Genomic DNA, 14,164 nt, shown 5'->3' with positions numbered 1-14,164 from the left:
ATATCACCAGGCCCGTCTGGCCGTGCAGCCCTCAGCCGTGGAAGCGGGGGGTCCAGGGACCGTGGGGTAATTGTTGTGTGTGTGCATGTGTGTGTGTGTGTGTGTGTGCAAATATGTGTGTGTGAGTATGTATGTGTATGAGTGTCAGTAGAGCATCCAGCTTTCAGGAGACCAGGAATGTTCAGAGTGAAGAAATGAGATTGCATGAGTGTGGGGTGAGCCCTAGGAACTGGGGTGGGAGGTAATAATAAGGCGGAGGTTATAAGGGTGAATGTACACAGCCTGGGGCATGCTCAAAGGGTCGGGTGGGCTCCCGGAGTGTGCGCATGTAGACTGCAGGGAGGTGCCATGCATGTTATTTCTCGGGCATGAGTGTGCAAGCAGGTGCCGTGCCGTCTGAGCATGTAGGAATCTCGGGCAGTACTGATGTGAGTGTGCAAGGGGCACATTTCCACCTTGGTATGTAAGGGCCAGCATGTTCATGATTTAGGAAGGGGCTAGGTCACCATATTCATGGATGGAGGGCCCAGCCCTAAGGTGGACGCTGCCCAGTGTTCAAGCACACAGGGTGTGTGTGTGTGAGGTGTGAGAGGTGTCATTCTTGGGTATGCAGGGCTCTAGGAAGCCACGTTTTTCCTCAGATCTTGTTTATGTTCTGGGGTTGCTATTGGGTCTCTTAAAAAGCTTAGGCGGGTGGAAACCTTTGGGGTCGGCAGTCCCGATGTTCCACCTGCAACTCCCTCTTTCAGTTGCCAAGGAAGATGTCCTTGGTCCTACATCTTGAGCCCTTGCCTGACCTTTCTCTTGCTGTGAATGAGACCCTGAGGCCTAGCATCGATGGTGGCACCTGTGGGGGCTGCTTACTGCACTAGATGCTCTCCAGCCCATCTCCTTTCTGCTGCGATTGGTTTTCTTCTGTCTCAGGGGTGGTGGAGGCCAGGAGCTGAGCCGTGGTGGACATTTGCTCCAGGGACCTCAGCCCTGCGGGCTCCTCATGCCTGGCCCGGTGTTCTTACAGATGGGATTCTTCAAGCGGGCGCGGTACCCCGAGGCCACCGTGCCCCAATACCATGCGGTGAAGATCCCACGGGAAGACCGACAGCAGTTCAAGGAGGAGAAGACGGGTACCATCCTGAGGAGCAACTGGGGCAGCCCCAGACGGGAGGGCCCTGACGCACACCCCATCCTGGCTGCTGATGGGCACCCTGAGCTGGGCTCCAACGGGCACTCTGGGCCAGGCACTGCCTAGCTTCCTCTGTCCCAGCCTGGCCCACGGGTCCCCTCTACCGATTCCCCAGAGATGGCTCCTTGGGTTGAAGAGGGTAGAGTGTGTTGCTGGTGTCCCATCAGGATTGGGCAGGATCTATTTCCTCAGGGGCATAGACCTCTCTCCCAGGAGGAGCACCCCCAAACTCCCCCTTAGAATGCTGTGAGACGAGAGGGGTAAATTGGGGGTGGGGTCATGGGGTTGGGCGAGAAAGGCAGCGATGTCCTGATGCAAAGGTTGGGAGAAAGGACCCTAATCTCTCCCTCTCCCATGCACCCACGGTAACAGGACCCCAAAGACCTGTCTCCCCGAAAGTGCCTTAGCCAGACAGTTGGGGAAGAGGTCGCATTGCTGACTCAGGGGCTCTTCCCTCCCTAGTTTCTCCTCTCCTGTGACCTTAGTTTGCTGCGTCAACCTAGTGGATTTTGTCTATTTATTAAAAAAAACATCTGAGGACAAACCTCTGGCCTCTTTGCTGAGTCCCGCTGTCTCATGCCCGAGGTCTCCAGAAGAGGCCTGATTCCCTCCGCACCCCCACAGCGCAGGACAAACGTGGTAGTGGGAGGGAGGGTTGTGGGCTGGGCAGCGATGCATGTATCCTGACTTTTGTGACCAGATCCTGGAGGCACACGGTTGCGTTCTTGGAAAGCAGGGAGGGCACTTTACCATGGGAGGGAACAAGGGAAAGGGGTGGCGAGCTGTCCTAGGGGCGGGTAGGCAAAGATTGGGAGACCCAGGAATTTGCAGTTAAGAGCATGACGGCATAATTGTTTCCTCCCAGTGGCCAGGAGAGGAATAGAGCTTTTCCACTGTAGAAGGAAGGATCGAGGTTAGCGGTTCCCCTGGCAGACGTGGGAGGAGGAGGAACAGGGGGTGTGGGGGGGGTGATGTCTTCTCTCTGCATAGATCCCTCTCAGTAGATGATAGACTTGGCTGGTGGGTGGGACTGTTCTGACTGGACTTGGAGAAGGGTTATTTCACAGCCTTTCCCATCATGTGGGGTCCAAGAGGTAACCATCTGAAGGCAGGGGGTTGTCGCTCCATTTGGAGTTGAGAGAACTGGGCGTTCTCCAGATCTTTCCAGGTCTCTCCGATGAGACAGCAGCCGTCTCCAATGAGTTTCCAGGTGGGCTGTAAAACCCGCTGCCGCAGGAAGGCCCAGCTTCCACGTGGCTCAGCCACATGCTCCCAGAAAAAGAACATGCCTCCCTGCCAGAGAGGAGAGTTAGTGTCTCTTATCTGCTCCTTTCACAACCTTCCTCCCACCTCACCTTCACCCGCTGATCCAGCCGAGCCAGACAGCCGCTGGCCTGCGGGTTTGTGGAGATCCAGCCGAGCCAGACAGCCACTGGCCTACGGGTTTGTGGAGCCAACGGTGGCTGCTTCAGATCCCCTGGCTCCTACCCTCCCACTCAAAGTATGTGTGAAGAACCTCCCGTGACTGAGTGGGATGGCTGGCGAGAGGTCTTTGAAGGGTGGCCAGAAGCACGACATAGCCGAGGGCAGACAGATGGCAGGACGGAGAAACAGGAGCAGAGACTGCATCGTAGGCAGACGCACACCCGAGGTGTCTGCATCCACCTACTTCCTGGACATCTCGACCAACATCCCAGGGAAGCCTCGCACCTGACTCGACTAAGCTGGAGCTCGTCCAGCCCCCGTTTCCTCACTGTAATCCCCCTAGGTGATCTCATGTACCTTACATCTCTAGGCTACATCTTTTTCTGACTTCCAGATCTGGACTCCCAGTGGCCTCTGTGGCTTCTCCACCTGGCTGTCTCAGTGGCACCTCAGACCTAACAAGCCCCAAAGAGTTTTCTGCCATCTCAACAAATGGCTCTTTCTTCTACTCTCTCTCACTCCCTGCACCAGTTGCTCATGCCAGAAACCTGGAAACCATCCTAAACCCCTTTCTCTCCACACCCAGTTCAAACTCTTACGGATTCTACTTCCCCTAAAATCTCTACCTGGAGCTCTCCTCTATTTCCTCCACTCTCTCCACACTTTGCCTGATCCCTCAGATTTCAACGTGAACATCTCCTCCTTGGGTGTCCTCCTCCCACTCCCCGTCACTAGGTGGCTCTCCTGTGTGCCTCCACGGTACCCTATTCTGTTCCATCGAGGCCCTGGGCATATTTCCTAGTCACCAGCAGATGGGAGTGGATGAGTGTCTAATGTGCTCAGACACCAGATTCTCCATCCTGGGTGCCCTGACATGGGGTTGGCTGCTGCTGCATTTGCCTGCCCTACGCCCACACCCTTCCCATTCTGCTCACCGGCCTCAGCACTCTCTGGACCTCCTGCAGCACCCTTCTTGGGCTCTGCACAGAGCACAACACCAGGGTGCTGACCACCACATCCATGGAGCCATCAGCCAGTTGTGTCATGTCCTCTCCAGGAGCCACCACAAACCGTTCGTGTTCATGTTGGAGGTGCCTGTTCTCAGCCATGCTCTTCACCAGGAACTTCTCAAAGTGAGGGTTTGGGTCCAGGCAGGTGATCCTGCAGCCAGCTGGGTAGAACTGAAAGCTGGCACCCGTGCCACAGCCCAGATCCAGCAGCTCCACCTTCGCGGAGGCTCCCATAAGCCCCTCTATCTGGCCAAAGAGTTCCCATTTCTTGCTCTCCATCTTGTAGCTGCTCTTGGCAGTCAGCACGGCGATCAGGTAGGGAGAGTAGCTTTTGCACAGGGGCCGCCAGCAGCCCAGCAGCCCATCAGGTGCAGGGGCAGCGTTAGGAGCAGCACCAGCAGCTGCAGAAGTCGGACCAGGGTGTCCATGGCAGACCACGTCGGAGGGGTGCTTCCGTTGGGGCACCGCCCTTTCTCTCTGCCCAGCTGCTGAAGTCACTGGTCTCCCCTCTCCCCTGTGATAGGACTTTGTTCTCTGTCTCCTGCTTGGTGATTTCCTCTTCACCAGGGTAGAGTGGGGTTAGGGAATCCCTGCAGAGGGCACAGGTCCCACCGCCCCACAGGCTCTTTTACGTGGGACGAAGGGACGGGTGAAAGGACGGGTGGTGCTGCTGAGTCCTGAATTCTGGGATGCTCTGCCCAGTTGAAGAGCGTGGGTTGTGCTATCACCTCAGAGAGGAGCAGGATGGCGGAAGGAGGAGAGAGGATCTGTCTCAGATGACAGTGTCATGGGTTAAATGCTGGGGCAGAGCTGACTCATGGGGCACATCTTGGCCCCATTCTGTCTTCAGTTTCTGCAAATTGGAAATCCTGGTTGGATGCCCTGGCACAGCCCCAGAGCTTTGCCCCAGATGGAAGCCAAACAGAGTATTTGAGGTAAGGTCGATCAGTCAGAAGGACTGGTCAGAAGCTGGCCAAAAGAAAGGCATTGTCTCAACAGACTGACGTTTATTATCGTCTCAAGGCTTCAAGGCCCCAAAATAGAAGAAAAGAAAGGAGAAAAAGGCAGAGTGGAGAAGAGTCAGGCAGGAGACCTGGGTCCTAGAGTTAGTTCTGCCATTAACTCGCTGTGCTTCTTTGGGCCAGTCTTTTTACCTTCTGGCTCCAATTTCTCATCTGTGAAACGGGAAGATGAGGATACACTGTACGGGACTTACACAGTTTCTAAGGTCTCCTCTTTTTAGCTCCCACATTTGTGTGATCTAAGGGGAGTGGGATAAGACAGAAAACAGGTGACTTTAGGTGTTCTCGCAGACCAGGACAGTACCCCCGGGCTTCAGCACCAGGCCAGGGACTGCCATCGAGGCAGGGAAGTCTCAGAGATCAGACTTTGGGGTCACAGGCATTTTAGCAGAAAGTCCCCAGGTGATTAAGTGGTGGCTTCTCTTTTGGCAGAAGCCTCCCTCAGAGTGTTGGGGGAAGCACATCACAGACGGTCCTGAAGGCTGTACACCAACTGCACAGTGGCCAAAGGAGATTTTATTTATAGAAAAAAATATCAACAACTTGACGTTACGTAAGAGGGAAATTACAATAGCCTAAAATCTCATGAGGAGCATTTCCCAGGGCCGCTGATGGCCTCTGGGGGAGGACTGAGTTTAAACAAAGTCCCTGGTTGGGAGGGGTGCTCTGTCGAAGTCCACTGGCAGATCTGCCCGGCCAGTGGGGGCCTTAGAGGAAAGATCTGGGGACAACTCCTGAGTCATGAAGGGATGAGCTATTTCGGGGAGTATCTTCTCCTTCACTGAGCTGCCAAGAACAGCCCCTGTGCCCAGCAGAGAGGTTTTGTGACCCCACAGTTGGACATGTTCTTCTCTGCTCTTTGCTTCTGCTGTGACTGTAAAGGTGGCAGCGATTCTCCTCAGAGTAGGGGTTGCAGCTTCTGTCCTCAGGAGGTCACAGACGTGAACAGAGATTCAAAATTCCGTGAGAAGTCTTCGCCAGGGACCTGCCAAGTTGAGCCGCGTTTGTACCAAAGCTGCGAAGAAGGCGGCCCGGGTCATCATCGAGAAGTGCTGCACGCGCCTGAGCGACGACTGACACACCAAGTGTGAGTGCGAGGAAGTGGCCGTCATTCCCAGCAAGAAGCTCCACGACGAGATAGCGGGCTGTGTCATCCATCTGATGAAGCAGATTCAGAGAGGCCCTGTGAGAGGTATCTCCTTCAAGCTGCAGGAAGAGGAAGGAGAAAGCTGAGATAACTACGTTCCTGAGGTCTCAGCCCTGGATCTGGAGGCCACTGGAGTTGATCCCGACACTAAGAAAATGCTGCAGCTCTTGGACTTTGGCAATCCGTCCCACCTGCAGGTCACTCAGCCTACACTTGGGATGAATTTTGAAATACCATGCAGAGCAGTTTGAATCTTTCTGCCGTGCTTTAATATTTCCAATAAATCATCTCATTCTTCCCTTAAGCAACTCATGGCTCACCCAACTGGTGAGACACTTCCTGTTGGGGCTGGCTCTGGTGTCCCAACATGGCTACTGTACTGCCATACCCCTGAAACTGTGATCCTGGGGAAAGAGAGGGCCCTTCATAAATAAAGGCCCAGGCCATACAGTTCTTCCGTTTTCCCAAATGATAATAAGACCCTTCTTTTCTGTCCTACTGGGGAGTTCTTTGCTCTTAATGGGAGGAAAGGAGTGGGAATTTAGATATATCAAGTTCAAGTTCTCTCTTTCCAGGAGAGCCACCTGCAGCTCAAGAGATCATAGTGGTAGTTCCTGCTAGCAAACCCAAGGAGGTGGGGAGAAGTGCACCCTGCCAGCAGCCTGCTGTCTCTCCAGGCTTCCCCAGAGGAAAGAAAAAACCAATCCCAGTGTTATACTGAAGATCTGCACCATTCCTTTCCTGTCTGGCCACAGAACTATTATAGAGCAGTCCAGAATAAGCAGACTAGAAATACGGTTTTGTCTAAATAACTCATTCCTTGTATCACATAAGTTAAAGAGCCATATCGATCTACATCTTAAGAAGAAAGGGTTTCTTATGGGCTCCTCCTCTCTCTCAACGTATGTTCAAGCTTCAGATTTTAGCCAAATGCTAACAGAAGTTTTCCTCTGTCCACGTTTTAGCAGAACCAAAGTGCTGGGGAGCTGTCTCTGATTTCATGAATGGAGTAGACATTGTGTGATAGAGCCAATTTCCTCAGAAGTTACCTAAAAAAAAAAAAAGCACACCTCACCATAGCAAGGATGAATTTTTCTCCCAAGTCAATAAAATCTGGTTTTATAGTAAGAAAACATATGCTGCCTCTAATGTTAAGATTTTGACACTGTTTCTTACAAAACGATAACCTTAACAGGACTATGCTGAGGAACACTTCTTCCTGAGCTTGCATTAGCTCCAACAGGTGGTTCAGCCCCTCCCAGGCCATGTGTAAACTCTAAATTTTGAGCCACAACTCTCTTTTGACAGAAGCAAAGGGGAGGTCTCAGTACTTCTTAACACACCGTAGTTCACACTCTAACTCATATCTGATAGTTTCCATTATTTTGCTATGAAATACCAAAACATCACATTTGAATAAAGAGGCTACATACAGAAGTCACACAACAAATATAGATAACAAGAAGAGCATGCTGGGGTACTAGGGGTTGGGGGGCACGTATTCTTCTGCTACTCCATGCCAAGCTCCCTGTGAGTTATCCTTATGATCAGAGGAGACCTAGGGTAAAAGTTGGCTAACTACAGTATAAAGCAAGCCATTTTAGCACAGACACTTGTAAAATGTAAAAATATTGCTTTGGATTACCAAAAAAGATGTTTACACTAAACATTCTGACCCTATTCCAACCTTGAGCCTCACCCCATTCCTGAAGCTGAGGGCCCAGCCCCAGTCCCTGCCCCAACCCCAATCCCTTCTGATCCTCTGATCCTCTGGCCCTGACCCCTGCTCATTGACCAGGCCTTGGACAATCTCGCCTACCAGTTCCACCCGGGTCCACCTCTTGCCACGCCTAACCAGATCCTGGCTGGACTCCATTTTGTCCTACTTAGCCAAGCCCAATCCCAGGCCCCAGACAGCTCTTGTTTGACCCTGCCTGTGAGGTGCTGAGTGTCTAGACCTGCTCAGCTGAGTACAGTTGGTAGATTGAATCCTTTGTCACCACCACTTTCTGAAGTCAAGCTCTGGAATGTCCAGCCAGCGAAGATCCACAGAGCACTGCCTCCTGGAGGAGTGAAAGGGGCCAAAGACCCTGAGCTCACAAGTTCCATCCCCTTTTTCAGCCAATGAAGTGATTTCTTAATGTGGAGGTACATATGAATGACTTGAGGATCTTGTTAAAAATGCAAATTCAGATTCAGATGGGGTGAGGTGGGGCCCAAGACTCTGTATTTCTAACAAATGCCAAATGAAGCCAATATTACTGGTCCAGGAAGCACAATTTGAGTGGTAAGTTTCTAAAAATACTAATTACTGCAGTTCTGCAGAATTAAAAAATAATTCACAGTAATGACAGCCCTAATTTGCACCAAGGGAAGAGAACATATTACCGTACATAACACTCCAGCCCACAGAATATGGAGCCTGTCCCACGCATATTTTGCACTAATCACATGCAGTACTGCTTTGAATTTCACTTAATAGTTTCCTTTAAGTGTGTTTTGATTCCTATTCATGCATCTGGTTCATTTACAACATTCATTCATTCTGCAAACATTATCAGTTACTACTGTGTTGGGGCTATAGAAATATATAAGTCATAGTCCCTGTGTTCAGTAAGCCAACAGGCCATTAAGGGAGACAGATGTGTAAAGGGGCATTTTCAGTACAGTATAGTAAGTACAACAATAGTATCTGTATATGGTGTGAGGGGAAAGAGGCCTATAACCCCATGAGAGTTGGGAAGTCATCAGGAGAGCCATTTTGGGTAAAGAAGAGCCTGAGCTGAATCTAACAAAGAGAGGGTCAGTGAGCCAAGTGAGGTGTATGGGATCCACCTGGCAGAGGTTCCAGCGTGAGACAGCTGGGTAGGAGGGAAACTGTAGACACTTCGAGTTGCAAGAGCACAGTTAGCAAGGGAGAAAGACTCAGAGAAGAAGCTGAGGTGTCCATAGGAGCTTATCACAGAGGGCTTTGTCTGCCATGTTAAGGAGCTTGGACTCCATCCTGTGGACAAGAGAACAATTCAGATTTTTAAATAAGAGTGTGGTATGGTCATGTTTGGGTTTATGTAAATCACATTTAGGGACTGAGTGGAAAAGGGATTTGAAGGCGCCAAATCTAGAAAGATCCAGGAGACACAATGAGGAAGATGTCAACAAGTAAGCAACTGGATATGCAAGTCTGAATGAAACTCACAGGAGAGGTCTGAATTAAAGAGATAAATATATGAAAAATTAGCATATATCCGATATCTAAAACCATGAAAATGGATGAAATTACTTAATGAGAGAATGGAGACAAAGAGAAATCTGAGACCCAAACCCAAAGAAACAAAATCTAGAGATTAAGTAATGAAGAAACACCTTAAAAGGGAGTCTGAAAAGGAACAGCCAGCAGAGTGGTATAGAGACAAGAAGACTCTGTGATGCTGGGACAGCCTAGAAGAGACAATATCTCAAGAAGGAAGTAGTAGCCAACTGTTTCTGAAGCTGTTAAGAGGTCAAAAGGATAAGAACAGGGAATATCCACTGCATCTGGCAGTGTGGAGTTTACTGACAGCCTTGATAAGAACAGTTTTTATTAGAGTGATAGATTGGAGGCCTTCTTCTTGAAAGGCTGACTCATAAGAGCAATGAGTTTGGGTGTCTTAACTTGCCCTAGTCCCATCCCCATTTCTCAGCTCCATGGCAGCCTTGAAACCAGTGACCTCAGAACCACGGTAACTGCAGAACCCAGCAGACTAGCAGCAATTGGAAGGGTTAGAATGGGTTTGAGCTCCCCAAAGAGCTGATCCCCAGAAAACTGTCACTATTTGACCTATCTGGAAGATCTCTGGAAAACGCCCACTCACAGGGCTTGTCTTCATTTGGTTAGCGAGGAAAGCCCTATTATCGGGGCATTGGTCAAATAATCAGTGGCGATATTTAAAAACTGCAGCTATCTGAGATGGCGACACCCATTGGGACAAAAACGAGGCTCGCTAAAATCTTAAAAGGAAAATTTGGGGACGTCGATAGGGGGCTTCGAAAAAGTTACTTATTCCTGGGGGTCTAGAAGGCAATATACATGTATAAGGCTGCACATCTTTCACCTCTGGCTGAACTTGAGGCTCTGTGCAAGACAGAAGTGAAGGGTAAGCCAGAGTTGTAAACTGCTAGAGTATGGAAGGCATGCCACCACACGCATACAGCCCCTCGGCAAGGGGTGGGAGGGAGACTTAATGGTTGAAGTCATTTAAAGAATTCTCTTTAATTAGTAGCTGACTGCTAAGCTAGCCGAGCAGAGACTTAAGTGGCTACACACAACAAAATCATAGATTTTATAGAATTAATCCAGAAAAGTCACCAAACAAAGAAACGAACGAACAACAAATACAAAATTTCCTGAGGCGGTGTGAATCTAATTTTCAGAGTTGTTACATTATATTTTTAAAAATATTCAGTTTTTGACAAAAAAGGATGAGACATGCAAAGAAACAGTAGCGTATGGCCCATACTCAGGGAAAAAAGTAATCGATGGGATTGTTCCCTGAGGAAGGCCAGATGTTGGACTTACTAGACAGATAATGTTCCCTTATAATCTTTTCTATTTCTGTAAAGTTGGTTAGTGGTGATGTCTGCTCTTTCTTTCCTAATTTTAATTACTTTGATTCTTTTTTGTGATCAGTCTAGTTAAAAGTTTGTCAATGTTGTCGAGTTTTTCAAAAATTACTTTTATTTTGTTGTTTTTCTCAATTGTTTGCCTCTTTTCCCCCCTACTTACGTTTATTATTTCCTTCATGATAGATTGAATCTCTTACCATTGTTCCTGTTGAGCCCTCCCTCCTCCCAGTGTGAGGACACAGCGCTGCCACAGCCACGATGCCATTAAACTGAATAACGAAGGTCGCTCTGCCCAGAGGATTCCCTGAAATTCTGCCTAGCCCAACTCACGGCTCCATCCAAGCCACGTCCAGGTATATCCTCAGCCAGTCAGCTCCTTGCTGAGACTCACACTGGTGGAGGCAGCTGGCCTCGTTTTCTGGTGTGGCCTTTTGAGGCAACTATAAGCACAGCATCTGTGGATTGCTTGCTGAATCTTAACAGGTGGCCCTGGAGGGGCAGAGGCTTGGGCTAAATTTGGCCTGCTGAAATTCTTTAATATGCTATATGATGAATAACCTTGAGGACATTATGCTATATGAAATAAGCCAGTCAGAGAAGACAAATACCATATGATCCCCTTTATACGAGGAACTTAGAGCAGTCAAAACCATAAAGACGGAAAGTGTAACGATGGTTGCACAGGGATAGAGTGAGGGGAGAATGAGGAGTTATTGTTTAATGGACATGGAGTTTCAGTTTTATGAGATAAAAAAGTTATGGGATGACCAGTGGTGATGTTTGCACAGCAGTGTGAATGTATTTAATGCCACTGAATTGTACACTTAAATGGTTAAGATGGTAAGTTTTATATTATGTGTATTTTACACAATAAAGAAGAAGAGAAAATTAAATGACACTCCCAAAATGAAAGAATAATTACGCATTTTAAATAAATAAATAAATAGCCATTCTACACCCACGTATTTACCTACAGGAAATGAAAGCTTATATCCACACAAAGATATGTACATAATTGATCATGACACCTTTATCTGTGACAGACAAAAATGAGAAACAACCCGAATGTCCAACAACAGCTGAATGGATAACCTGTGGTAGATCCATAAAATGGAATACTATTCAGCAACAAAAGGAATTATTGATATATGCAACAACATGGATGAATCTCTAGATAATCACACTGACTGAGGTAAGTCAGATAGAAAGAGTACATCTGTAAGATTCCATGTATATAAAAATGTAGAAAATACAAATAACCTATAGTGACAGAGCAGACCAGTGGTTACCTGAGGATGGGGATAGAACGGGGAAGAATGAATCACAAAGAGGAACAAAGAAATCTTCATAGTTGATAAACATGTTCATTATCTTGGTTGTGGTGATGGTTTCACAGGTGCATACATATATCAAAACACATCTAATTGTACACTGCAAATATGTGCCCATTCTTATATGTAATTATACCTCAGTAAAACTGAAAGTAAATAGGGTATTAAGTTAGAACCCATTGAATAAAATAGGAAATCTGTTAGTCCATAATAATATGAATGAACAAATGAATGAAAAGATACAGCATACCAAACATTACTGGTGGAAGTGTAAATTGATATAGCCACTTTGGAAATCTTTGGCAGTATCTGCTGAATATGATAAAGCAAGGTATAGAAGACTGTGTACAATCTACTACCATTTGTGTAAAGAAAGGGGAATGTGTATACATATCTATGTATATACATCTAAATGTGTGGGGTGTGTGTGTGTGTGTGTGTTATCTGCTCATTCACAGATCATCTCCACCACCAGAAGGATTCACAAGAAATCAGAGATGTGATATTTGGTGCCTCCAGAGAGGGGATCCGAGTGGTTGGGAGACTGGAGTGGAAGAGAGAATTTTCCCTGTTGTCCCTCTTGTACCTTTCAAATTTTGTACCATGCGAACGTTTTACCTTTTCCAAAAACTTGTTTAATGATTATTTTACAAATGAAAGGAAACCTCTAAGGAGCGACTACTCTCTGATCTCACTTCCCACAACTTCTCCAACTCATCCCAGTCTCCACTAAACTGAATTTCTCATCCTTTCCAGATGGGGGCAGGTGGCGTCTGTACCATACACCCCCTTCCTTTCCTATCCCCACTCTGAAGCTCCTCTTTTGTCCCCGAGTTGTCTTGGCTACTCTCATCTCTCTTTACTACTCCTCTAAAAAGTTGCTCTGTGTTCTGAACAGGCTTTGATCTCTGCTGCTTTGTTGTGCAGTTTTTGATGGGTTATCCATGGTTTATTGGAAATATTAAAGCACGGCAGAGAGATTCAAACTGCTCTGCATGGTATTTTGAAATTCGTCTCAAGTGTAGGCTGAGTGACCTGCAGGTGGGACGGATTGCCAAAGTCCGAGAGCTGCAGCATTTTCTTAGTGTCAGGATCAACTCCAGTGGCCTCCAGATCCAGGGCTGAGACCTCAGGAACGTAGTTATCTCAGCTTTCTCCTTCCTCTTCCTGCAGCTTGAAGGAGATACCTCTCACAGGGCCTCTCTGAATCCGCTTCATCAGATGGATGACACAGCCCGCTATCTCGTCGTGGAGCTTTTTGCTGGGAATGACGGCCACTTCCTCGCACTCACACTTGGTGTGTCAGTCGTCGCTCAGGCGCGTGCAGCACTTCTCGATGATGACCCGGGCCGCCTTCTTCGCAGCTTTGGTACAAACGCGGCTCATCTTGGCAGGTCCCTGGCGAAGACTTCTCACGGAATTTTGAATCTCTGTTCACGTCTGTGACCTCCTGAGGACAGAAGCTGCAAACCCCTACTCCGAGGAGAATCACTGCTACCTTTACAGTCACAGCAGAAGCAAAGAGCAGAGAAGAACATGTCTAACTGTGGGGTCACAAAACCTCTCTGCTGGGCACAGGGGCTGTTCTTGGCAGCTCAGTGAAGGAGAAGATACTCCCCGAAATAGCTCATCCCTTCATGACTCAGGAGTTGTTCCCAGATCTTTCCTCTAAGGCCCCCACTGGCCGGGCAGATCTGCCAGTGGACTTCGACAGAGCACCCCTCCCAACCAGGGACTTCGTTTAAACTCAGTCCTCCCCGTTGGTGTCCAGCCTTCAGGACCGTCTGTGATGTGCTTCCCCCAACACTCTGAGGGAGGCTTCTGCCAAAAGAGAAGCCACCACTTAATCACCTGGGGACTTTCTGCTAAAATGCCTGTGACCCCAAAGTCTGATCTCTGAGACTTCCCTGCCTCGATGGCAGTCCCTGGCCTGGTGCTGAAGCCCGGGGGTACTGTCCTGGTCTGCGAGAACACCTAAAGTCACCTGTTTTCTGTCTTATCCCACTCCCCTTAGATCACACAAATGTGGGAGCTAAAAAGAGGAGACCTTAGAAACTGTGTAAGTCCCGTACAGTGTATCCTCATCTTCCCGTTTCACAGATGAGAAATTGGAGCCAGAAGGTAAAAAGACTGGCCCAAAGAAGCACAGCGAGTTAATGGCAGAACTAACTCTAGGACCCAGGTCTCCTGCCTGACTCTTCTCCACTCTGCCTTTTCTCCTTTCTTTTCTTCTATTTTGGGGCCTTGAAGCCTTGAGGTGATAATAAACGTCAGTCTGTTGAGACAATGCCTTTCTTTTGGCCAGCTTCTGACCAGTCCTTCTGACTGATCAACCTTACCTCAAATACTCTGTTTGGCTTCCATCTGGGGCAAAGCTCTGGGGCTGTGCCAGGGCATCCAACCAGGATTTCCAATTTGCAGAAACTGAAGACAGAATGGGGAGA

At 48.4% G+C, this 14,164-nt stretch overlaps 2 protein-coding genes and 2 pseudogenes across 7 annotated transcripts in view; 2 read left to right on the top strand and 2 right to left on the bottom strand.

Annotated features, from left to right (window-relative positions):
* Window positions 1-1,727, top strand: part of ITGA7 (integrin subunit alpha 7) — a 19,200-nt gene extending 17,473 nt beyond the window's left edge. For all 6 annotated transcript variants that reach the window (XM_006908860.3, XM_015587069.2, XM_006908859.3 and 3 more), the window contains one exon: window positions 1,019-1,727. In XM_006908860.3, the coding sequence (XP_006908922.1) occupies window positions 1,019-1,249 (231 nt within the window). In that variant the 3' untranslated portion in view covers window positions 1,250-1,727. The remainder of the gene's footprint in view (window positions 1-1,018) is intronic.
* A 512-nt stretch (window positions 1,728-2,239) lies between these two features.
* On the bottom strand, window positions 2,240-4,046 carry METTL7B (methyltransferase like 7B). Its single transcript, XM_006908858.2, is given in 3 exon segments — window positions 2,240-2,476; window positions 3,544-3,980; window positions 3,983-4,046. Coding segments are annotated over 3 exon segments (738 nt in total).
* LOC102897585 lies at window positions 4,045-6,038 on the top strand (annotated as a pseudogene).
* Window positions 6,039-12,701: 6,663 nt separating this feature from the next.
* LOC102897345 lies at window positions 12,702-13,106 on the bottom strand (annotated as a pseudogene).
* Window positions 13,107-14,164: the final 1,058 nt, after the last annotated feature.

This window comes from Pteropus alecto, unplaced genomic scaffold (genome assembly GCF_000325575.1).
Source record: "Pteropus alecto unplaced genomic scaffold, ASM32557v1 scaffold433, whole genome shotgun sequence".
NCBI lineage: Eukaryota > Metazoa > Chordata > Mammalia > Chiroptera > Pteropodidae > Pteropus > Pteropus alecto.
Note: the sequence above shows the minus strand (reverse complement) of the source record. Positions and strands in the feature narration are given on the sequence as shown.